The sequence below is a fragment of the Bubalus bubalis genome, chromosome 4 (genome assembly GCF_019923935.1).
Source record: "Bubalus bubalis isolate 160015118507 breed Murrah chromosome 4, NDDB_SH_1, whole genome shotgun sequence".
Classification (NCBI taxonomy): domain Eukaryota; kingdom Metazoa; phylum Chordata; class Mammalia; order Artiodactyla; family Bovidae; genus Bubalus; species Bubalus bubalis.
The window spans coordinates 162914642-162932432 of record NC_059160.1 but is presented as its reverse complement, the minus strand read 5'-3'; the positions used below and the strand labels follow the sequence as shown (position 1 = coordinate 162932432).

At 48.9% G+C, this 17791-nt stretch overlaps 1 protein-coding gene across 1 annotated transcript in view; it reads right to left on the bottom strand.

Moving 5' to 3' along the window:
• Nucleotides 1-4376: 4376 nt before the first annotated feature.
• The window catches only part of CHAT (choline O-acetyltransferase), a 62192-nt gene continuing 48777 nt past the window's right edge, over nucleotides 4377-17791 (bottom strand). Inside the window, exons 11-15 of the mRNA XM_025284920.3 lie at nucleotides 16495-16617; nucleotides 13493-13637; nucleotides 13278-13340; nucleotides 9022-9159; nucleotides 4377-7334 (exon numbers count right to left, since the gene is read on the bottom strand). Of these exons, the coding sequence (XP_025140705.2) occupies nucleotides 7065-7334; nucleotides 9022-9159; nucleotides 13278-13340; nucleotides 13493-13637; nucleotides 16495-16617 (739 nt within the window). The 3' untranslated portion in view covers nucleotides 4377-7064. The remainder of the gene's footprint in view (nucleotides 7335-9021; nucleotides 9160-13277; nucleotides 13341-13492; nucleotides 13638-16494; nucleotides 16618-17791) is intronic.

Sequence of the window (17791 nt, the reverse complement as noted above, 5' to 3'; positions counted from 1 at the left end):
TGTAGGAGGCATAGTCTGAATTAAACTACTCTATTGTAACCAGAAACAGAAGTTCTCCCATTGAGAATTTTTCCTGGAGTTGCATTGAATCTAGAGATCAACTTAGGGAAAACTGAATGTTTCTGAGGCCTTCCTATATACCATACTGAAATATCTCTCCTATGGGGCTTCCCAGATGACGCTAGCAAAGCACCCACCTGCTAAATGTAGGAGACATAAAAGACAGATCCTTGGGTTAGGAAGATCCTCTAGAGTAGGAAATGACAACCCACTCCAGTATTCTTCCTGAGAAATCCCATGGACAGAGGAACCTGGCGAGCTACAGCATATGGGGTCACAAAGAGTCAGATGCGACTAAGCACGTGTGTGCACACACCCTTCTCCCTTATTTAGATCTTCCTCAGTGCCTTCTGTGGGGTCACACAGAGACGGACACGACTGAAGCGACTTAGCAGCAGCAGCAGCAATGCCTTTAAGTGTTGTTTATCATTATCTGTGTATGGTTTTGCATGTATTTTGTTAGATTTATTGCAAGTCATGTATTTTTTTTTCTTTTTTGGGGGGAGCCACACCGTGTAGCTTGTGGAATCTTAGTTCCCTGACCAGGGATCAAACTCATCCTCATGAGTGAAAGTGCCGAGTTCTAACCACTGGACTGCCAGGGAATTCCCTAAGTCATATATTTAGCATTGTGATTTTATTGTTGTATAAAATGAAGTTGACTTTTATATATTGATCTTATGTGGCTACCTTAACCATTTCTTATGATTTCTATTAATTTTTTATTATTTATCCCCTGAGTGGGAAGATTTTAAATCACCACGTCAGTTTAAGATTGTAGCACTATCCAGAAATTTTATTTCTTCTTACATCAGTCTTAATTAATTATATTTCTCTAAGAAATTTTCAATCTGAGTTGTTTTGTCAAAAAACAAAAATGTTTTTTGACATTTTTGACATAAGCTGGTTGATGTATTTTTGCCATCTTTCTATCGTCTACTTTATTGTGGTTAAGTGAGTTTTTATTCATAATATTACTTATTTTTGACCTTCTCTTTTTATTTTATTGGTTTTACCTGTGACTTGTCTATTTTGTTAGTCTTTTCAAAGAATCAACTTTTCCATTGTTAGTCTTTTCAAAGAATCAACTTTTCCGTTATTTAGCTTCTCTGCTGTTCTTATTTTTTCTTTCACTGATAGCTGTTTTTGTCTTTATTACTTTCTTTGAGTTTACTGTTCCTTCTGCTTTCTTTGAGTCTACTGTTTGATCCTTTTTCTTACTTTTTTAAGCTATCTTAACTCATCAGTCTTGAGTCTTTCCTCTTTTCTGTTGTAAGTATGAATTTCCCTCAAAGCATCACTTTTGCTGTATCTCAGAGGCTTTTTTAAAAAATAAAGTCTCCTGTGCTATACAGTAAATCCCTGTTACTCATCTATTTTATCTTATTTTTTAATAAACCTTTTGGTCACTCCATGAGGTATATGGGACTTTAGTTCCCTGACCAGGGATTGAACCTAGGCCCTCTGTATTCAAAGCACAGCATCTTAACCACTGGACTGCCAGGGGAGTTCCTATTCCAGAGGTCTTGATATGAGGTATCTCTATTTTCTTGCTCTAAATATTTTAAAATTTCCACTATTATTTCTTTTTTGACCATGGGTTTTAGAATGATGTGTTTTTTGGATTCTGGAATATTCTTAGCCATTTTCTCTTTAAATAGTGCTTTCCCCCTATTCTCTCCCTTTTCCATAGATTTTATTTCTTTGCAATGTTAAATGAAACTATTTCACAGCTCTCTCAGTCATCTCTTTTCTCTAGCCTTTGCAGTGTTGCTCACCTATCTGTCTTTTCTGCTGCTTTCCCTCCTATGAGCCATTTCTTGTGCTGTTTGTGTTTTTTGCCCGTGACCTCATTTTTAATGGAGCGTTTTCCCCCATGGGGGTTTTAGTGTGTTCAGGGTTGTGGAAAGTGGTTTTGTAATTGATCCTGCTGAGGTCCTTTGGATCTTACTGACCTAGGCAATTTAAATAAATTATTGGTTTGGAATTCCTGCTTTAGAGATAGGACTCAGATTCTACATCCACATATAGCATAAATTTATAATGAAATTTCTTGTGGATGTCTTTTTCCCATCATCTGCAGCCCTATGTGAATAGCATGGTTCCTCAGTGCTCCCCTGGACTGATGGGAAGAGTGTTTCTAGTTCTTTTTACAGAGTTAGGACACCTCTCTGGGGTTCTGGTTTAGTGTTGACCCTGGCTGGGCTGAAGTTATGTCCTCTCAGCTTGCAGGGGTGGAGAAGACCACTGTCGACTGCTGGAGTCTGTATCTGCTCCGATACACCTTTAGCTCCTGCTCACTGCTCTGTTTTGGATAGCGGGGTTTTTTCCCCCCTAGAATGTAGGTTTATTTTCTTTCTTTTGAACTTGACTATGTGTTTAAACATTTTTTCCTCTTTGTGTGTATGTTTTTATAGTGGAAGGGGCCCTCCTCTATCAGTTCAGCCTGCTGTTTTGCAGTTTCTTAAATGTAAGAGACCAAGGACAGAAACTTGGGATCCAATGACATGAAAGGAACAGAAATAGGAAGTGAAATCCCATGAGGAGATGGAAGAAGCAGTAGAAGAGAGTAAAGAGAGAGCTGGTCCTTAGGACACGAGGGTGAACGGGGCTTTGAGAAAGGCCCTCTCTCGTGATATGAGGATGTCACACTGTTCACCCTGCAGACTCAAGAGGCTGCTGTGGAAGGAAGATTCAGAGAAACAGAGAAGCTGAGAGGCTGCCTCAGTTTATAAAGGGAAGCCACGGTACTGGTTCTCCCTCTGTCCCCAAGGGGAACTGCTTAGGTGTAATTTAGAAACTCATGGTTGCTCTTGTGAACCTGGGAGGGACGCCTCCTTACATTTCTACCTGAATGTTCCAATGTCCACCTCCCAGGACCTTCAGACAAACAGGAGAGGGGGTGGCATTATTTTGCTTATTGAGGGTTGGCTTGCCTGTTGTTACTCTTCTCTGTCACCTACATCTGGTTATTTTGGGGCCAACAAGAGCAAAGCCACGTTACTTTCATCCTGTTCCTTCGTATCCCCTTCATTGCTCCTGGAATATTCTTAGCCATTGTCTTTTTGGATAATGCCTCCTTTGCATCCCAATCACACAAATTCATGCACTTGAAGATTCATGTTGGGCTTTTCAGAAAGCATTTGGGCTTCTATTTGGAGCGATCTTGGTTCTGGTTCAGGCTTCCCAGGTAAAGAATCTTCCTGCCAATTCAGGAGACTCAGGTTCAATCCTGGGGTTGGGGATCAAAGGAAATGGCCACCTACTCCAGTATTCTTGCCTGGAGAATTCCATGGACGGAGAAGTCTGGTGGGCTACAGTCCACGGGGTTGAAACAAGTTGGACATGGCTGAGCGACTAAACAATAGCAACAACAATTCAGGTTCTGTGGGTTCTTGGGGTTGTGGAGGGGCTTTTGCAGTTTGGAATATATTTGTGCAGGGTGCAGGGCCGTGCAGGGTTCAGGAAGTGTATGCACATGTACTTGTGAGCCTGTGATAAGAATGTCGAATTTTTATATCACTTCCAAATTTTCGAACAATGACTATCTTATGTCATTTTGCCACAACCTGGAAATGGGTAGTGCTGATATCAATATTCCCATTTTACAGATGAGGAAACTGAGGGCTAGGGAGGTGAAAGTGACATTCCCCAAAGTCACTCCATCTTGCTATTAGAGCTAGAGCTGTGTCTATAGTTTGGGCATCCCACCTCCAAACCTGATGCTTTTCCCTCCACTTCATTCTGCTTATGCATGTTCTTACAGACTTAAGTGGGGACACCCATCTCTATACCCAACCTGATCACAAATACCCCATGAAACCTCTCTGTCCCTCACCCTACACATGCCACACACTAGGAGAAACCAAGTTCTTTCCTGCTCTTTCTCTCCCAGCTCCTGTTTTTTAGACATCCACTGTTGCTGTTGTCGGAGAGGGCAAATGCACCCACTCCAGTCCTCTTGCCTGGAAAATCCCACGGGCGGAGGAGCCTGGTGGGCTGCAGTCCATGGGGTCGCGAAGAGTCGGACACGACTGAGCGACTTCACTTTCGCTTTTCACTTCCATGCACTGGAGAAGGACATGGCAACCCACTCCAGTGTTCTTGCCTGGAGAACCCCAGGGACGGGGGAGCCTGGTGGGCTGCCGTCTCTGGGGTCGCACAGAGTCGGACACGACTGAGCGACTCAGCAGCAGCAGCAGCAGTTGCTGTTGTCAGACCTCAGACAAAGGCGAATGAATTGTTGACCCAGCTCACAGAATTCACTACACAAGTTTTTATAGCATTTCTGGGCAGCAACAGCAGCCAATGCCATCTTTCTTGGCATTACTGTTTATTGAATATAGACTTACAGTCTTTAAATAATTTGAATATAGTGCTTTCAATATACAGTTCTTTCATCACACATATATTTCTTTAAAGCACAAAACTATAACTTAAAATCAAAAGGCTATAAATACACATGTACATATTGCCATAAATCTAGAACTGTTTTATAAAAATAGAACTCAAATATCAACTTTATATATTTTGGCAACTTAGCAGTATTGTAAGGTGGCCACATACATTTTTATTATGCATCATTGTCCCCCCAGATCTGAGTCTCCAAGTTTCATCATCTCTCTGAGGACTCTTGGGACAGTCTCCTTTACCAGGGTCCCCACAGAGATGGCCAAGGCCATGGCTCAGCACTGCCTTTATGTAAAGGCTCAGTGTACCCACCTGAACTTGGAGGGGGAAGACCAGCTTCCAGCCCCTCCCTCGGAGGGAGGAGTTGTTCCCTCCTGCCAAACGTCTGCCATCCACACATGGTTGATATCAGAATGCACAGTCAGTTCCCTTTCCCTAAGCTCAGAAAATGGCAGATGTGTTTGGTTCTGACGAATGAGTGTTTGAGAGAAACTGTGAAGCAAACATCACCTGAACAGTGCCTGCTGGGGTAACATCATCCCGACAGCGGGCACCAGTGCCCACCTGCTCATGCAAGGCCCTTTACACACGTGACCTACCATCCTGACAACCTCACAAGGCCAGGACACCCTTGTCCCCATTTGATGATGGAAGAACTTGAGTCTCTGGGCTTTTTAAGTCTCTTGGCCAAGACCAGTGAGGCTGCTTGATCCCCAAACCAGAGCTGTCTACCCACCCAGAAACTTTTGGAGAGAAACCAGAAGAGAACTTGGATCTTCACCGTGGTCATTTGCTGGAAACAAGTAGGTAGCTTTGAGTCAGCTTATAGCAGGTGGGCAGCAGTTCTCCAAACACCCCTGGGACTCTTGGGCTGTGCTTTTCCAGGGGGAGCAGAAAGGTGGACACGCGAGGGAAGCAGCGTGGACTCTGCAGACCAATGGTTTTGAAGGGGCAGTGCCAGAATCTCCCGGATCATACAATAGAAATTCTCAGCCTAAAACCAGCGGCTCAAGGAATTTACAGCTTAGGGTTGTCTGTGTTATCAAAGGTCCCAGCAAAGGTCAAAATATTCCCCCCATCTCAGCCTGCCTGCTTCTATGTTAGTCAAAGGGCAGAGAGCTTGCACAGTGCTCCAAAGAAGAGACACATTAAGGGTCCCCGGGCCACAGTGGAGGGTGATACAGAGCAGGATGGGGAGGTCATTGCCTCATGTCTTTGTGGGAGGAGTAAAGGGCTTTTCTTTTTTTAGGAAAACTCACAGGAAGCATGGCAGAACTCAGTGTGATAGGAGCCCAGTTCTGCACCTCCTCTGGACAGAAGCAAGCTGCCTTGGCTATTTGCAGTTTTGATTTTTCTGGTTGCTTTCCCATAAAAATATGCCCTAGCAGAAAGCACCTCTCACATCTCCTCCACGATCACTGCCTCCCCGGACATTCTCAGCTCAGTTCTGTGGACTGCTGGCCCCTCCACCAGGGCTGGCTCTGTGCACAGCCATTCCCTCCTCCCAGCCCCGCTCTTCACCAGCTGTGCCCTCAGCCCCCAGGCCAGTGAAGAGCTCTGATTTGGGCTCCTCCACATGCATTTTAGTCCCAGCTGTCCACGGATGTCCAGCTTAGGCCACTGAGATCGTATTCTGAAATTAATGTCACAGTGCTTTTCTTAAAAGCCTCTCTTAAGAATGAACGAAACAAAACAAGTAAACAGCAGCAGCAGAAAACCCCCGAAGCATCCTGCTCTCCTCCTAAAGGCAGATCACCTATCAGGGCATGTTTCTTGTGAAGGCGAGTGGGAAGGCAACCAGAAAAAATGCAAGCGGCAGATCCCTGGGGAGGTGGACCGGGCCCTGCCAGGCCCCCAGGGAAAGCAGGGAGCAGAGCTGCTCCAGGGAAATGGCAGACCATTTTCTTCCCCTTTCAGAATAGCCAGACCAGATTTTCTGAACTCAGTGGAAGGCTGCTTCCGGGAGGCAAAAGTAGAAATGTGTTTGCAGGCCCAGATCACTGTATTTTAAATTGACTTGGGCTGTGTGTGTGTGTGTGTGTGTGTGAGGGGTGGGTAACTTACAGGACCACGTGTCTCAGGGCGGGTCGCTCTGAATGCCAGGATCAGACTACTTTGAATCTGAAAACAAAGCCCTCTACTCCTCCCCAAGGGACACAAAGCAATGACCTGGGGTTAGCCTCTTCCTTCATGGTTCATTTGGGTGCATTGCACATAATAAGGTGATTCATTCTTTCATTGGACATGCTAGGTCCTGCTGGGAAGCACACACCAATACTGAGCTGCTGTGGCTACAGAGGGAAGTCAGTGGTGGCTTCCGCATCTCACCTGGGCCACCTCAGAGCCAGGCTAGTCTTATTTCCCAACACACAGGCCCGAGGACACCTTGATAAATAATGATGATTCCCATGCCTCATGAGGGATGCATTCCTCCTACCAGTCCAGCTTTGTGTGATGCCTCAGTGTGGTCTGTGTTGGGTCTGGAGTTATAGAGAAGCTACAGAAAGCTGGGGTGAAGGTTGGGAGCAAGGGGTTCGGTGGGGTCTGGCAGCTGCAGAATGCCGGGTTGAGGAGTTGAAAGCCAGTGGCAGCCATCAAGGTTGGTGCCCCTGACTGGGCCTTGTTACTGTTTCCTTTGTTGCCGGTGGCTTGCCTGTGGCCGACAGTGGCAGACTGCAGAGGCGTCTCATTTCAAGAAGGCTTTCTTCCACAGCTTTTGCAAACCTGGTTGATGATGTCTCCTTGCAATTGTGGAAGCTGGAGATGCAGAAAAGGATGCTCTCTGGCTGGGGGTTGTAGCAGGCACCGTACCCATTGGGTACCACGGGACCATAGCAGCAAAACATCTCCATGGTGGTGGGTACCTGGAGGAGAGCACAGGTCAGAAGTTGCTTGTTCTGAAAGTCTGCACAAAGCATGACGTTCTAGCAGTCCAGGGGCCTCAAGGAGATATTTGCTTCTCTTTGGCTATTTCCCACCTGGTGTGTGACTGAATTAAGCACATCAACGGATTGCTTCATCGTGCATGGCCACAGCCAGAGTCATCAAAACAAACCCATCTAACTGCACGAATCAGAAGGGAGGCCATAAGCCCCTCCCTGGCGTGAAACCTGCTGTACTCGTGGGGTTGGAAGCTCCCAGAGTGGCCCGGTGCTGGGCCGGATCTCCTTCACCTGGGTGCTGTGTGAATCGCCCAGGCAATCAGAGCAATTTACTAAATGGCACCCTGGTGGCACCCAACAGTTAGATGGCTTCCCAGAGGGAGTAATTTATGAACTGGAGGAAATCTGGCTCTTCTTCTCTGTCGATTTTTCCCCACATCCTTAATTACTGTCAGTATTGCCTGGCTGGTCTGCTTTTCTCCCCACAGCCTGGTCACGCACAATTACCCAGCACTGGGCGTTCCAGAGATTGCCATCAACTGGAGTTTTTAGTTATGTACCTGATACATTTTGAATTCAGAGGGCTGCGATTTTGTAATGCAGATCACAAGCCAAGAAAAAGCGCTTCTGAAGGCATTGAAGCCATCAATGTTCATTGCAGTTGGAGAAAAGAAATACCACCACACCCTGAATTAATTGTATTAGCTGGTTTCAGAGGGGAAATGGAGCATGTTCTCGCGCAGGTGCAGGGCGGTGTGTGTTTTAAACCCACAGGCTCTGTGTGCTCAGGCCTTCAGAAATGACACTGGCCGTTGTAATGGGGCAGAACAGACCATTAGTCTTGCTAATAGAGTCACCTCATTGTCAGATAAATTTGCCGTGCCACAGCCGAAGGCCATAAAGCGTTCCGAGGCACTTTGTGCCCACGGATGGTTTCCTGAAGAATTTATGCTGCTGTGCTCCGTCCTCGTTTACTCACGGCTGCAAGCTCGCTGCCGTAACGACAAAACGAAATTACTGAGTGGGCTCTTATCCTCAAACACAACTTTATCAGCGCTTTTTATTGCCCACGTTCTGCTTTTCGCAGATGAGGTGGAGTTTCAGTAAACTGACATTTGGAGGCCGGGGTACAGGGAGGGGGTGCGTATTTTCTCTTCTAAATGGCTGCCTTTCTCTAACAGATCGTGTTCTGTTTTTGCGTCGGCGGTCCTCCAACAGAACAAGGCTGTAGCGCTGGTTTAGGAGATGCCGGCCCCTGATGATGAGGCCTGTGACCTGCTGGGAGGACCCTGTCCGTGCCAAGCACTGGGGGTCCGGGCTTTCTACCTACATCACCGCATCTGATTGAGCCAGGACTTCCCTCTGGGCCCAGAGGACACCACCTCCTTGGCAACATTGGAAGAATAGGCCTAGTGGTTAGAGCACCAGAGTGGGTATTCTCCCATCCTGCCCACCGCTGCTAAGGAGGCATTTGTGATTATGCACATTTAGAAGATGGGGAAACCAGCACTCTGAGCATTTCGGTCCTTCTGCTGAAGGGCATGCAGTTCACTGGAAGCAGAGCCAGGACCGGGCTGACTCCGAGCAGTGGGCTGTAATCACTCAGCTTGTGAGAAAGCCCACTGCTTCCACTAAATGCTCTCAGGCGCTGGCTGCACTGGGGCAGTACCTGGCTGGTGGAGAGCACAAACCGGTTGCTTGTCAGATATGTTTCATCCGTGAACATCTCGGGCAGTTCCTTGCACATTTCCCGGGCCAGCTCCCGCAGCCCCAGCAGGTGGTTGTCGATGGCCATCCCTGTTATGGCCTGAGACAGAGAACAGGACTTGAGACACGGGCTTCCCCTCCTTCCCTCCTCTCTAGTCTGCAAAGCTCGTGGGGACTCTGATGGCTCTTGCCCACCCAGTGCTTGCTGTGGACCACGTCCGTGTGTGGTGGCCGCCCAGGACCAAGCACTCCTACATGACCTCTGCTCCTTGTGTATTTCTTCACACCCGGGATAAGCCAGAGCAGGTAGGGTTCTAGATGACGATGCCCGAGTTAAAAGCCAGTGAGTCTGACTGCCCACCCCCCAACAGCATGGTCCCTGCCGATGTTCAGTGTGTATAACCCCTCATGCTCCAAGTGGAAACAGCAGGGCTGGCTTGGCCCTCCTGGGCACCCCTTCAGGGGCAGAAGCTGGGCAGGAGCACAGGTGCTGGCTGGAACCCATCCAGGCATGGGTAGGGGTACCCCAGGCTGTCATTGATGGGCTTTCACCACAACCAACACTTCATTCTCCAGCAGGAGCCCAAGGAATGAGGGGCAGAGGGTGCTGAGGTGTCCTTGAATCTTGGCTGCTGTTTCACAGGCTCAGAATCAATTCAACTAAACTGGACTCATAATCTAAGAGTAATTTTGAGACAGGAGCTAGAGAGCTTAGCAGAGGCTCAGCTCACATTTTCAAGGGTTGTTGGATGAAGAAAATGTCTTTCTTTTTGTCACATGTACTTGAAATCTTATCAAAGGATAAGAGAATAGCAGTGGAGACTCCTACGCAGGAGGAGCTCAGGGGTGGTGGTGTGGCTGGAAGGGGACAGTGGAGCCAGGGCAGTCTTTTCTGTCTTCCCCACAGGAGGCTGCGTGCAGCAGGCACAGGGGTTTTGCACAGATTACATGTTTGATTGGGGCAATTTGTGGGGCTGAAGGAGACATAGAGGCCTCTTTCTTTTAAAATTTTTAAAATTTATTTATTTTCTTTTTGGCCATGCTGCATCTTCGCTGCTTTCTGTGGGCTCTCTCTGGTTGCAGTGTGTGGGGGCCTCTCTTCTCTGTGGTTTGCGGGCCTCTCGCTGCTGTGGCTTCTCTTCCTGCAGAGCACAGGCTGCAGGGCTCATGGGCTTTGGTAGCTGAAGCACGTGGGCTCAGAGTTGAGGCTCATGGGCTCTAGAGCACAGGCTCAGAGTTGAGGCTCCCGGGCTTAGTTGCTCCACAGCCTGTGGAATCCTCCTGGACCAGGGACTGAACTCGTGTCCTCTGCATTGGCAGGTGGATTCCTATCCACTGTGCTCCCAGGGAAGTCCCTCCTCTGGCCTCTTGTAATAACCTCTGGATCAACATCAGGGTAACTGAGTAATTCCTGGGGGTTTCACAGTTACATGAGACGGCCCCTTAGCTGTTAAGGCCCCACAGAGGTGGAGATCTTCGACCACAGTGAACTTTGTTCAGCTTTACAAGGTACGTTTTGGAATTTGACAGCGATTCTCTTTCAGTTGAGAATGGATGCATAAAGATGACTCAGGGGCCCCAGTCTCTCCAAAAACACCTAATTCTAGGCTAAAAAGACATGTTATACAATCACCACTCACTTTGGCCATGCCCCGTTAGGACAGAGGTGAAGAGCTGTGAGACAGACCAGCTATGAAGTAGACGCGCGTTTAATTTCTCAAGTCGCTGCTATTTACTGACTGCTTTGTGCAGATCTGTGAGAGCAGCTACATGGTACAGCAGCCAGTCCACCCTGGTTTTCACCATCTCTGAAGTTCCTGTAGCAACTGGGGTTCATTCAACAGACTCTTTGGATCAGAGCCATGAGTAGTAACGAGCAAAATGACTCAACATCCGGTCTTTTGTTCATTCAAGAACCTTAACTGATGCCTACTATGTGCCTGAGAAGCTGCTGGAGAACAAAGCCGTCGCAGACTCAGCCTCATGGAGCCCTGGGTGGGGTGGGAGGCATATTAACCAATCATACAAATAAACTCGTGATCACAAACTGAGTAAGTGCTAGGAAGGAGAAGCACGCGGTGCTGAGAGGATGTGGCAGTGTGTCTGGACCACATTCGCTCCTTTCCTTGGAATTTCCTTTCTCCAGAACCTCTACCAAATGTACTTGCCAGATACATGGAGGTTTCCTGGTTTCCTCCTCTGTCCCTTACCCCGCACATCCAACCAGGGACCTACAAAGCATCTTTATGGCTCTCCTCTCACCATCCCTGATCTCTTTTATTTGGTTGTTTCCACCAACTTAAAATAGTTAACACAGTAGAATCCTATGGCAATGCTTTGGAGAATATTTTCCTAAAGTTTTCATAAAATTTTAAATTATTATCAAAGTTGTATATTTATAGTTTAAAAAAAACACCAATAAGCCAAAGACTTATGTTACTTTGCCAGCACTGAGTCCCGCGCCGTAGACGCAATCACTTGGAACCCTTTTAGCAGCTGACTTTCTTAGTTCTGAATAATATGCTTAGACTGCTGCTACTGCATTTTTCAATTTCCTTATTATAGAAGATGAAACTTTGGCTCTTTGATACCCTCCTTCCCAAATATACTTCCACTCCCCGATGCTTCCAACAGAGTTAGATTTGAACTCCTTGTCACGTGATCAACATTCAGTGTTTACATGGCTATAATTATGCAAGTATTCACAGCTGCGTCCTGAGTCCTGCGTGTGTTAGGATTAGATTTCCTTAATCAGTTTTTTGTGTTCCCTAGAATCGACAGTTTGTAAATGATTAAATTATGATTTTCCCACTTGCTTACCTTTCTATGCATCTGCAATTTATTGATTCATAAATCCTCAGCCAGAACTGTAAAACCTCCCTTAATGCATAAGAATGTATCAGATAATGTACCAGCTTAATTTCGCCTTTCACTTCTTGCTCCTCTGTGGACTGACTGCTCCCTGGGTCTGCTGAACAGCTGTCAGCTTGGGGCCTCCCTTTGCTCTCACCCTTGTTCTCGACCTCCTTCTGGCGTAGGCTCTTCTGATGTTTAAGTCTGTGATTTTCTCTTTTGTGTTTTATTCTCTTACGTTAGTGGTCTACATCCTCCAATAGCTTTACTAGAAAGGGAGCTCGATAAGTAACAGCTGTAAGCCCTTGCCTGTGTGCGCGCCGCTCCCTTCTAGGGCCGTCCTTCCCGTCTGCCTCTACGCGACAAACACCTCCTGCTTTAAGTCTCGGATGAAGCACTGCTTCCTCTGAGGAGCTCACCTGGCTTTCCCAAGCGGAAGGAACTTACTCCTCCATGTTCTCTGCTACTTCCTAAAACAGTTAAGGCCTCTTTTCCCTACTACGTAGTGAACTCCCCAAGGAAAGGGCTTCGTTTTTTATTTGCCAGCACCTAACGCCTTGCCTGGCATAGAGCAGAAAAACAAAGGACACCCACAGAAGACATGACAGCAAGCTTGACTTTCCCCAAACAGAACAGACACCCATTCAGATGGATCAGGGACCTAGCAACTGAACTGGAGAAAAGCCTATGCTGGCTAGTTCTAAAACCCAGATCTATGTTGTGCTTGCTTTCAGATATATAGATAGCAAACAGAGTAAATACCAAGTAAACTCCTTTTCATAGATTGTATGATCCTTCAGAGACTATCAGAATGATTCACAATTAATATATTGATCACCAGTCCAAGCAGTAGCTTATTTTTGGTTTGTATGCAAAAGATGGCTTTGCAGTGCCAGAAAATATATTATTTTCCAAACCCAGGAAAGCATTTCCCTTACCATTTCAATTTCACCATTAACTTTCAGCAAAAAAAAATCTTTTTATTTACAAGCAGTATAAATAAATAAACACATGGAGAATAAGAAGGCAGAAACAGCCCTGGGGGAAAAAAACACTGCCTCTCCTGAGACTGTGCAAACCACCTACGTCTGCCTTCTCTTATACGAGCTCTAAGGTGCTTTACGTCTTGCCGCTATTATTACTGATGTTGTTTCAAAGACCAGTCATTGTATTCCTGTAAAATCCATGTAAAAAGCAGGAGTGCTGTGTTACGCAGCTTTTAAAAATAAGAAAGAGAAGGCTCTGGAGGCAAGGTGGCCTCACCAAGTTGCTGCATAGGAGGTGGCCCAGCTGTCACCCAGAGGCTGTGCTGCGGCCCCAGCTCTGGGCACAGCCAGGGTCCTGAGCTCAGGCGAGGTCACTCACCATGACCGTGTACTCCGTCTGGGCTCGGATGGCATCCTTCAGGAGAAGCAGCTTCTCTGAATCCTGTAAGTGGACAGAGACACAGCGCACGGGGCTTTAAGAGGCTGCTCAGGTACAGACCAGCCAAAGGAGCTGGGTGTCCCCGGGCTGAGCCACAGGCGGCCCACAGCTGCCCCACTGACCTCCTTGAGACCCCTCAGGCCAGCAAGACTTACCGGCACGGCGGCTGTGTGGTGGTCAGCGATGGCTTTCACAAAACGCAGCGCCTCCGGCGTGGCCGATCGAATGTTGTCCACCCGTCCCTCGTGGAACCGCCGGATGGAGGCGCTCTCGTAGGTGGGCACGAGTTTCCCGTGGAGCCTGCACAGGATGAAGGGGGAACGGCAGACGGTGCCACCTTCTCAGGGAGTTGTGAATGCTGAAGGAAAAATAGCCTCACCTGCCTTGATTTTTACAGTCCTGCCTTCACTTGGCAGTCTTTCATTTTAATGCTAATAGAATTCTGGAGGAGATTCCCCAAAGATGAATGCTGGGGAGCCTCTGATAGGAAGAGCTGAGCACACTTTCCTCTGAGGGTGATATTGTGTGGATATAAAATATAAGGGAGACATGACTGGTAGTTGTTTTTATTGTTTTTTTTTAAAGTCCCAATCTGGTGGGAAACCTAGAATTTTCTGCAAGACCCAATGAGTGAGTGATTAATAGCACAGCATGGAATAATTCATCATTCCCACTCTTGAGGGAATCCTGTTTTATTTAAAAACAATTCAAGCATGACTGTGGATCGAGGCAAGGAGGGGGCCTTGGTGGCCACGGGTGCCAGCTGCTGCACAGGCCCGCCGTCCGGGGCAGCGCTGCTTCCAGAGTGACCCGTGGGTACCAGGGCTGTGTCTCTCCTTCCGCACGCCTATGACCGCTGGCCCCATCAGTCAGGGCAAGTCTCCTTCTCAGATATGTGAACTGAGCAAGCACCCTTAGGCTTGCACACCAGGCTGGCAAACACCTTTCCCACCAGTCAGTAAAGCTGTTGGTGTTAAGGGGTCAGGGAGGGGCAAGACACAGAACTCGGAGAGGGGCAGTGACAGCCCGAAGTCACACGGCCTGTGGTGGCCTGGCATCCTGGCCTCCTCCAGCAAGCCTCCCTCGCCCTGGGTGAGTTCCAGGAGTGGGGACTCGAGAGTCTGACTGGGTACAGTGCTTGACACTGTATGACTTGCCGAGAAAGTGGCATTTCCTGTACTCATGTTTCATTTCCCCCCCAAGACTCTGGCAGGGAGCTCATTTCCTGTATCTCTACAGCCCCTTGGAGCAAACACCATGCTGAGCACAAAAGTAGACGCCACCACCGTAGCTGATCAGCCCCAATTTAGGCAGCTTCCAGGTTTCTGCTGAATCTAGAAGCAGATTTAAAAATTTTTTTGGTTACAGTTGAAACTCCGAAGCATTCATTCCATAGGCAGCAGGGGGTATTTTGCCTATTCAGTGAGCCTGGGAGCCGCTGGCCTCATCTATTCCTGGCCATGTCCAGTGACAGCAAAGATCCCTGGAGGGTAGAGGAAGGGGGCTCTGTCCCCATCCCCTCTGGGATTTGGATCTGAAGCTCTGAGGTGCTTGGGCACCAGGGCAGCAGTGTCCCCAGCCACGGCACGAGCAGGGCGCTGACCGCATGGCCCGTTTCAGCCGCGTGCCATCTGAGTGCCAGAGCGGCACTGAGAGCAGCTCCAGAGGCTGGGTCCTTCCACAGCCGGTGCCGGGCGGTGGCACAGTCCTGTGTGTGGGGGGGGTGTCAACCTGACCGATGACACTCAGAGAGGCCGCACCCCCTGCGAGGGACACTGGAGTCTGGGATGCCACCCACTCATTAGTGATGCCTCCGTGCCAGGGCCTTCTCCAAGTCACTGGATGCCTCTTCTGATGGCAGACCACAGCAGGTGCTGGCGGGGGTGCGGTGCCATTTACTACAAAGCACCTGTGCTAGCTTATGAGCTGCTGCTTCCGGAATGCTGGGCCCCACAGGAGCCAGCCCTGTCTTGAGGAAGATCTATTTTGCCTAATTTTTTGCCTCTCATAAAAGGCCAATTTGGCTCCCTACCCTGCCTTCAACTCTTACTCCCAACTCTGCATCTCTTCCCCAGGACAGAGCTACTACTTAAGGGATTTTTCTAAACCACACACTGACCACGCCACCCCAGGCTAAAACCCCTGCAGTATCTTCTCAGGGCTCTGACAGTCCCTGATGCCTACTTTGTCCCAGGCACGCAAGACAACTGAGAACATCACGCCTGGGGGAGACAGTTTAGAAAACAAAGTCAGCAAATCCATGAACAAGGGAGCCCACATGCATAACAACTGCCATGAATGAAAAAGGAACGCAGCATGCTGTGACAGAGAACTGGTGGCGAGAGGCTCGGAGGTGGCCTCTGAGGACTGGCACCTGAGCAGAGACCTGAGCTGTGGGAAGGAGCTGGTGTGTGAAGCGTGGCGGTGACAGGTGGGTAGGCAGAGGCACTGGCACAAAGCAAAGGTCTGGAGGTGGAAGAGAGCTTGGGGGCAGGGCCCCGGGAAGGCTGGTTCACAAAGAGCCTTTCTAAGCCTGGACTTTGTTCTAGGCGTGATGGGAAACCACTGGGAGGGTTCGAGGTGGTAGGTGATGGAATCTGATTTGGATATTTCAAAGTTCATGCTTCATGAAGACAGGATTATTGGGGACAAGAGTGGAAGCAGAGACCTGCAAAGGCGGGCTACAGTTGACCAAACATCGGATGGCGGGGGCTTGGAGGTGGAGGGCAGAGGATGGAGGAGAACTGCTGTGGGGTGAGGGGAATGAGCAACGGAAACCAGTTAAGCCCCAAATGTTTGACTTGACCCACCAGGGAGTGGGCAGGGATGCTACTTCCACCTCCTTGTCAAGACCAGGAAAACTGGGTGGAACAGGTCACAGCTCCAGCGCCCCAGGTGGGCTGGCTGAGATTAGGAGGGAACCACCTGATGTTCTCACCACCTGCCTGGCCTTTGTCAGCTCTGCGTCCCTCCACCCCCATGAACTCTGCGCCCCTGGGTCATTGCTTGCCAGCTTTAGGTGACAGGGTCCTTCCATGCAGCCTGCCCTGGTCATACCCCCATCCTCTAGGCTCACAGGGAGTCATCCCTCCCTCCAAGATGCTTCTAGACCCACGAGTAGCTCATCAGTCAGTCCCCTTGGGCAGGCTGTGCTTACCTGTAGAAGGCCAGCTGGAGGGCCACCTGAATAAAGGCATCGGGGCTGCATTTCTGCTGCTTAATGAATGTTTTCCCATAGTCATCAAACTTATAAACGGTGAAGTCGAGATTCTTTACTATTCTGTGGAAGAAAAAGGAAATAAGCTTTCACTGAATGCAAAATAGAATGCACTCACCACAGAGTCTAATGAAGTTTCTCGAGCCTGGTCCATGTCAAAGCAGTAAGGTGTCCAGGACACAGTCAGAGACAGGCCTTGATGTATGGAAGTGGCAGAGGGCATGCTGACAAGGGGAACTCTGAACTGAGGGTGAGGCTTGGCTGGATAGGGCAGTGGTTCTGTACTGGGGGTGGGGGAGGGGGCCTGGCTGCAGGGAGGGACGCAGAAGCACAAGGGTCATTTGCATGGGCAAGGAGCAAACAACCTACAAAGTCCTAGGAATTCATTGCCCCCAGAAGTAGGCCTCATAGAGGCCGTGCATTTTGACCTGTTTGTGAAGTGTGTCCAGCATCCCCATGGACTCTTTGGGCCTCCTGGCCATCTTGCCAGACCTGCCAACCCCCCATGTTCAGGGAAAAGCCTGCTTTTCTGATGGCTGCTAGAAGCATCTCTCACTGAGACTCGTCCCTGTTGTCCTGTGGGAAGAAAGGCTTGGGGCCTGGCTGCTGGCCACAGTCACCACAGCTAAAGCCGCTCATCTGGGCTTTGTTGGTGACTGAAAATCCATTTTACCCAGAAATTGATGCTGAGCCTCCCGTGATATGCCCAGACTTTTGCTGCCCACAAATCACTGCCAAGTAGAAGGAAGATTCCCTGAGTCCACACTGAGACAGACCTTCAGCACTGGTCTCCCCACTCCCTTCCCCTCACTATATTGACCAGTCTCCTTCATAATGAGTTTGGGATCCTGGCTGATGGCTTGCAGGAGCAACATGTAGCAATCCCCATATCTGGCCACCAGCCATGTGTGTATATGTGTGTGTGTGTGTGTGTGCAGAGCCCTGGGTGGGCAGCCCTGACCCCTGCTCCCACCCTCCCTCAGGATTCAGTGTTCCCTGCCTGCCTTGCCTTGAATTATTCCTCCAGTCATGTGAGCTCAGCTCTCGGTTGGTCCATGCCAGGTTCTGAGGACCCAGCAGGACTCGGAGAGGGCCCAGTTCTCATGGGAACTCACCCTTCAGTCTGTCCTGTTGACCCACTGTCCCCGGACAGGCTGAGCTCACAGTCACCCCAGCCACCTGGAAAACTTCTTGGCCAAGCCCTGGCCCCTCAGACCCTACCTACCTTCCATGGCAG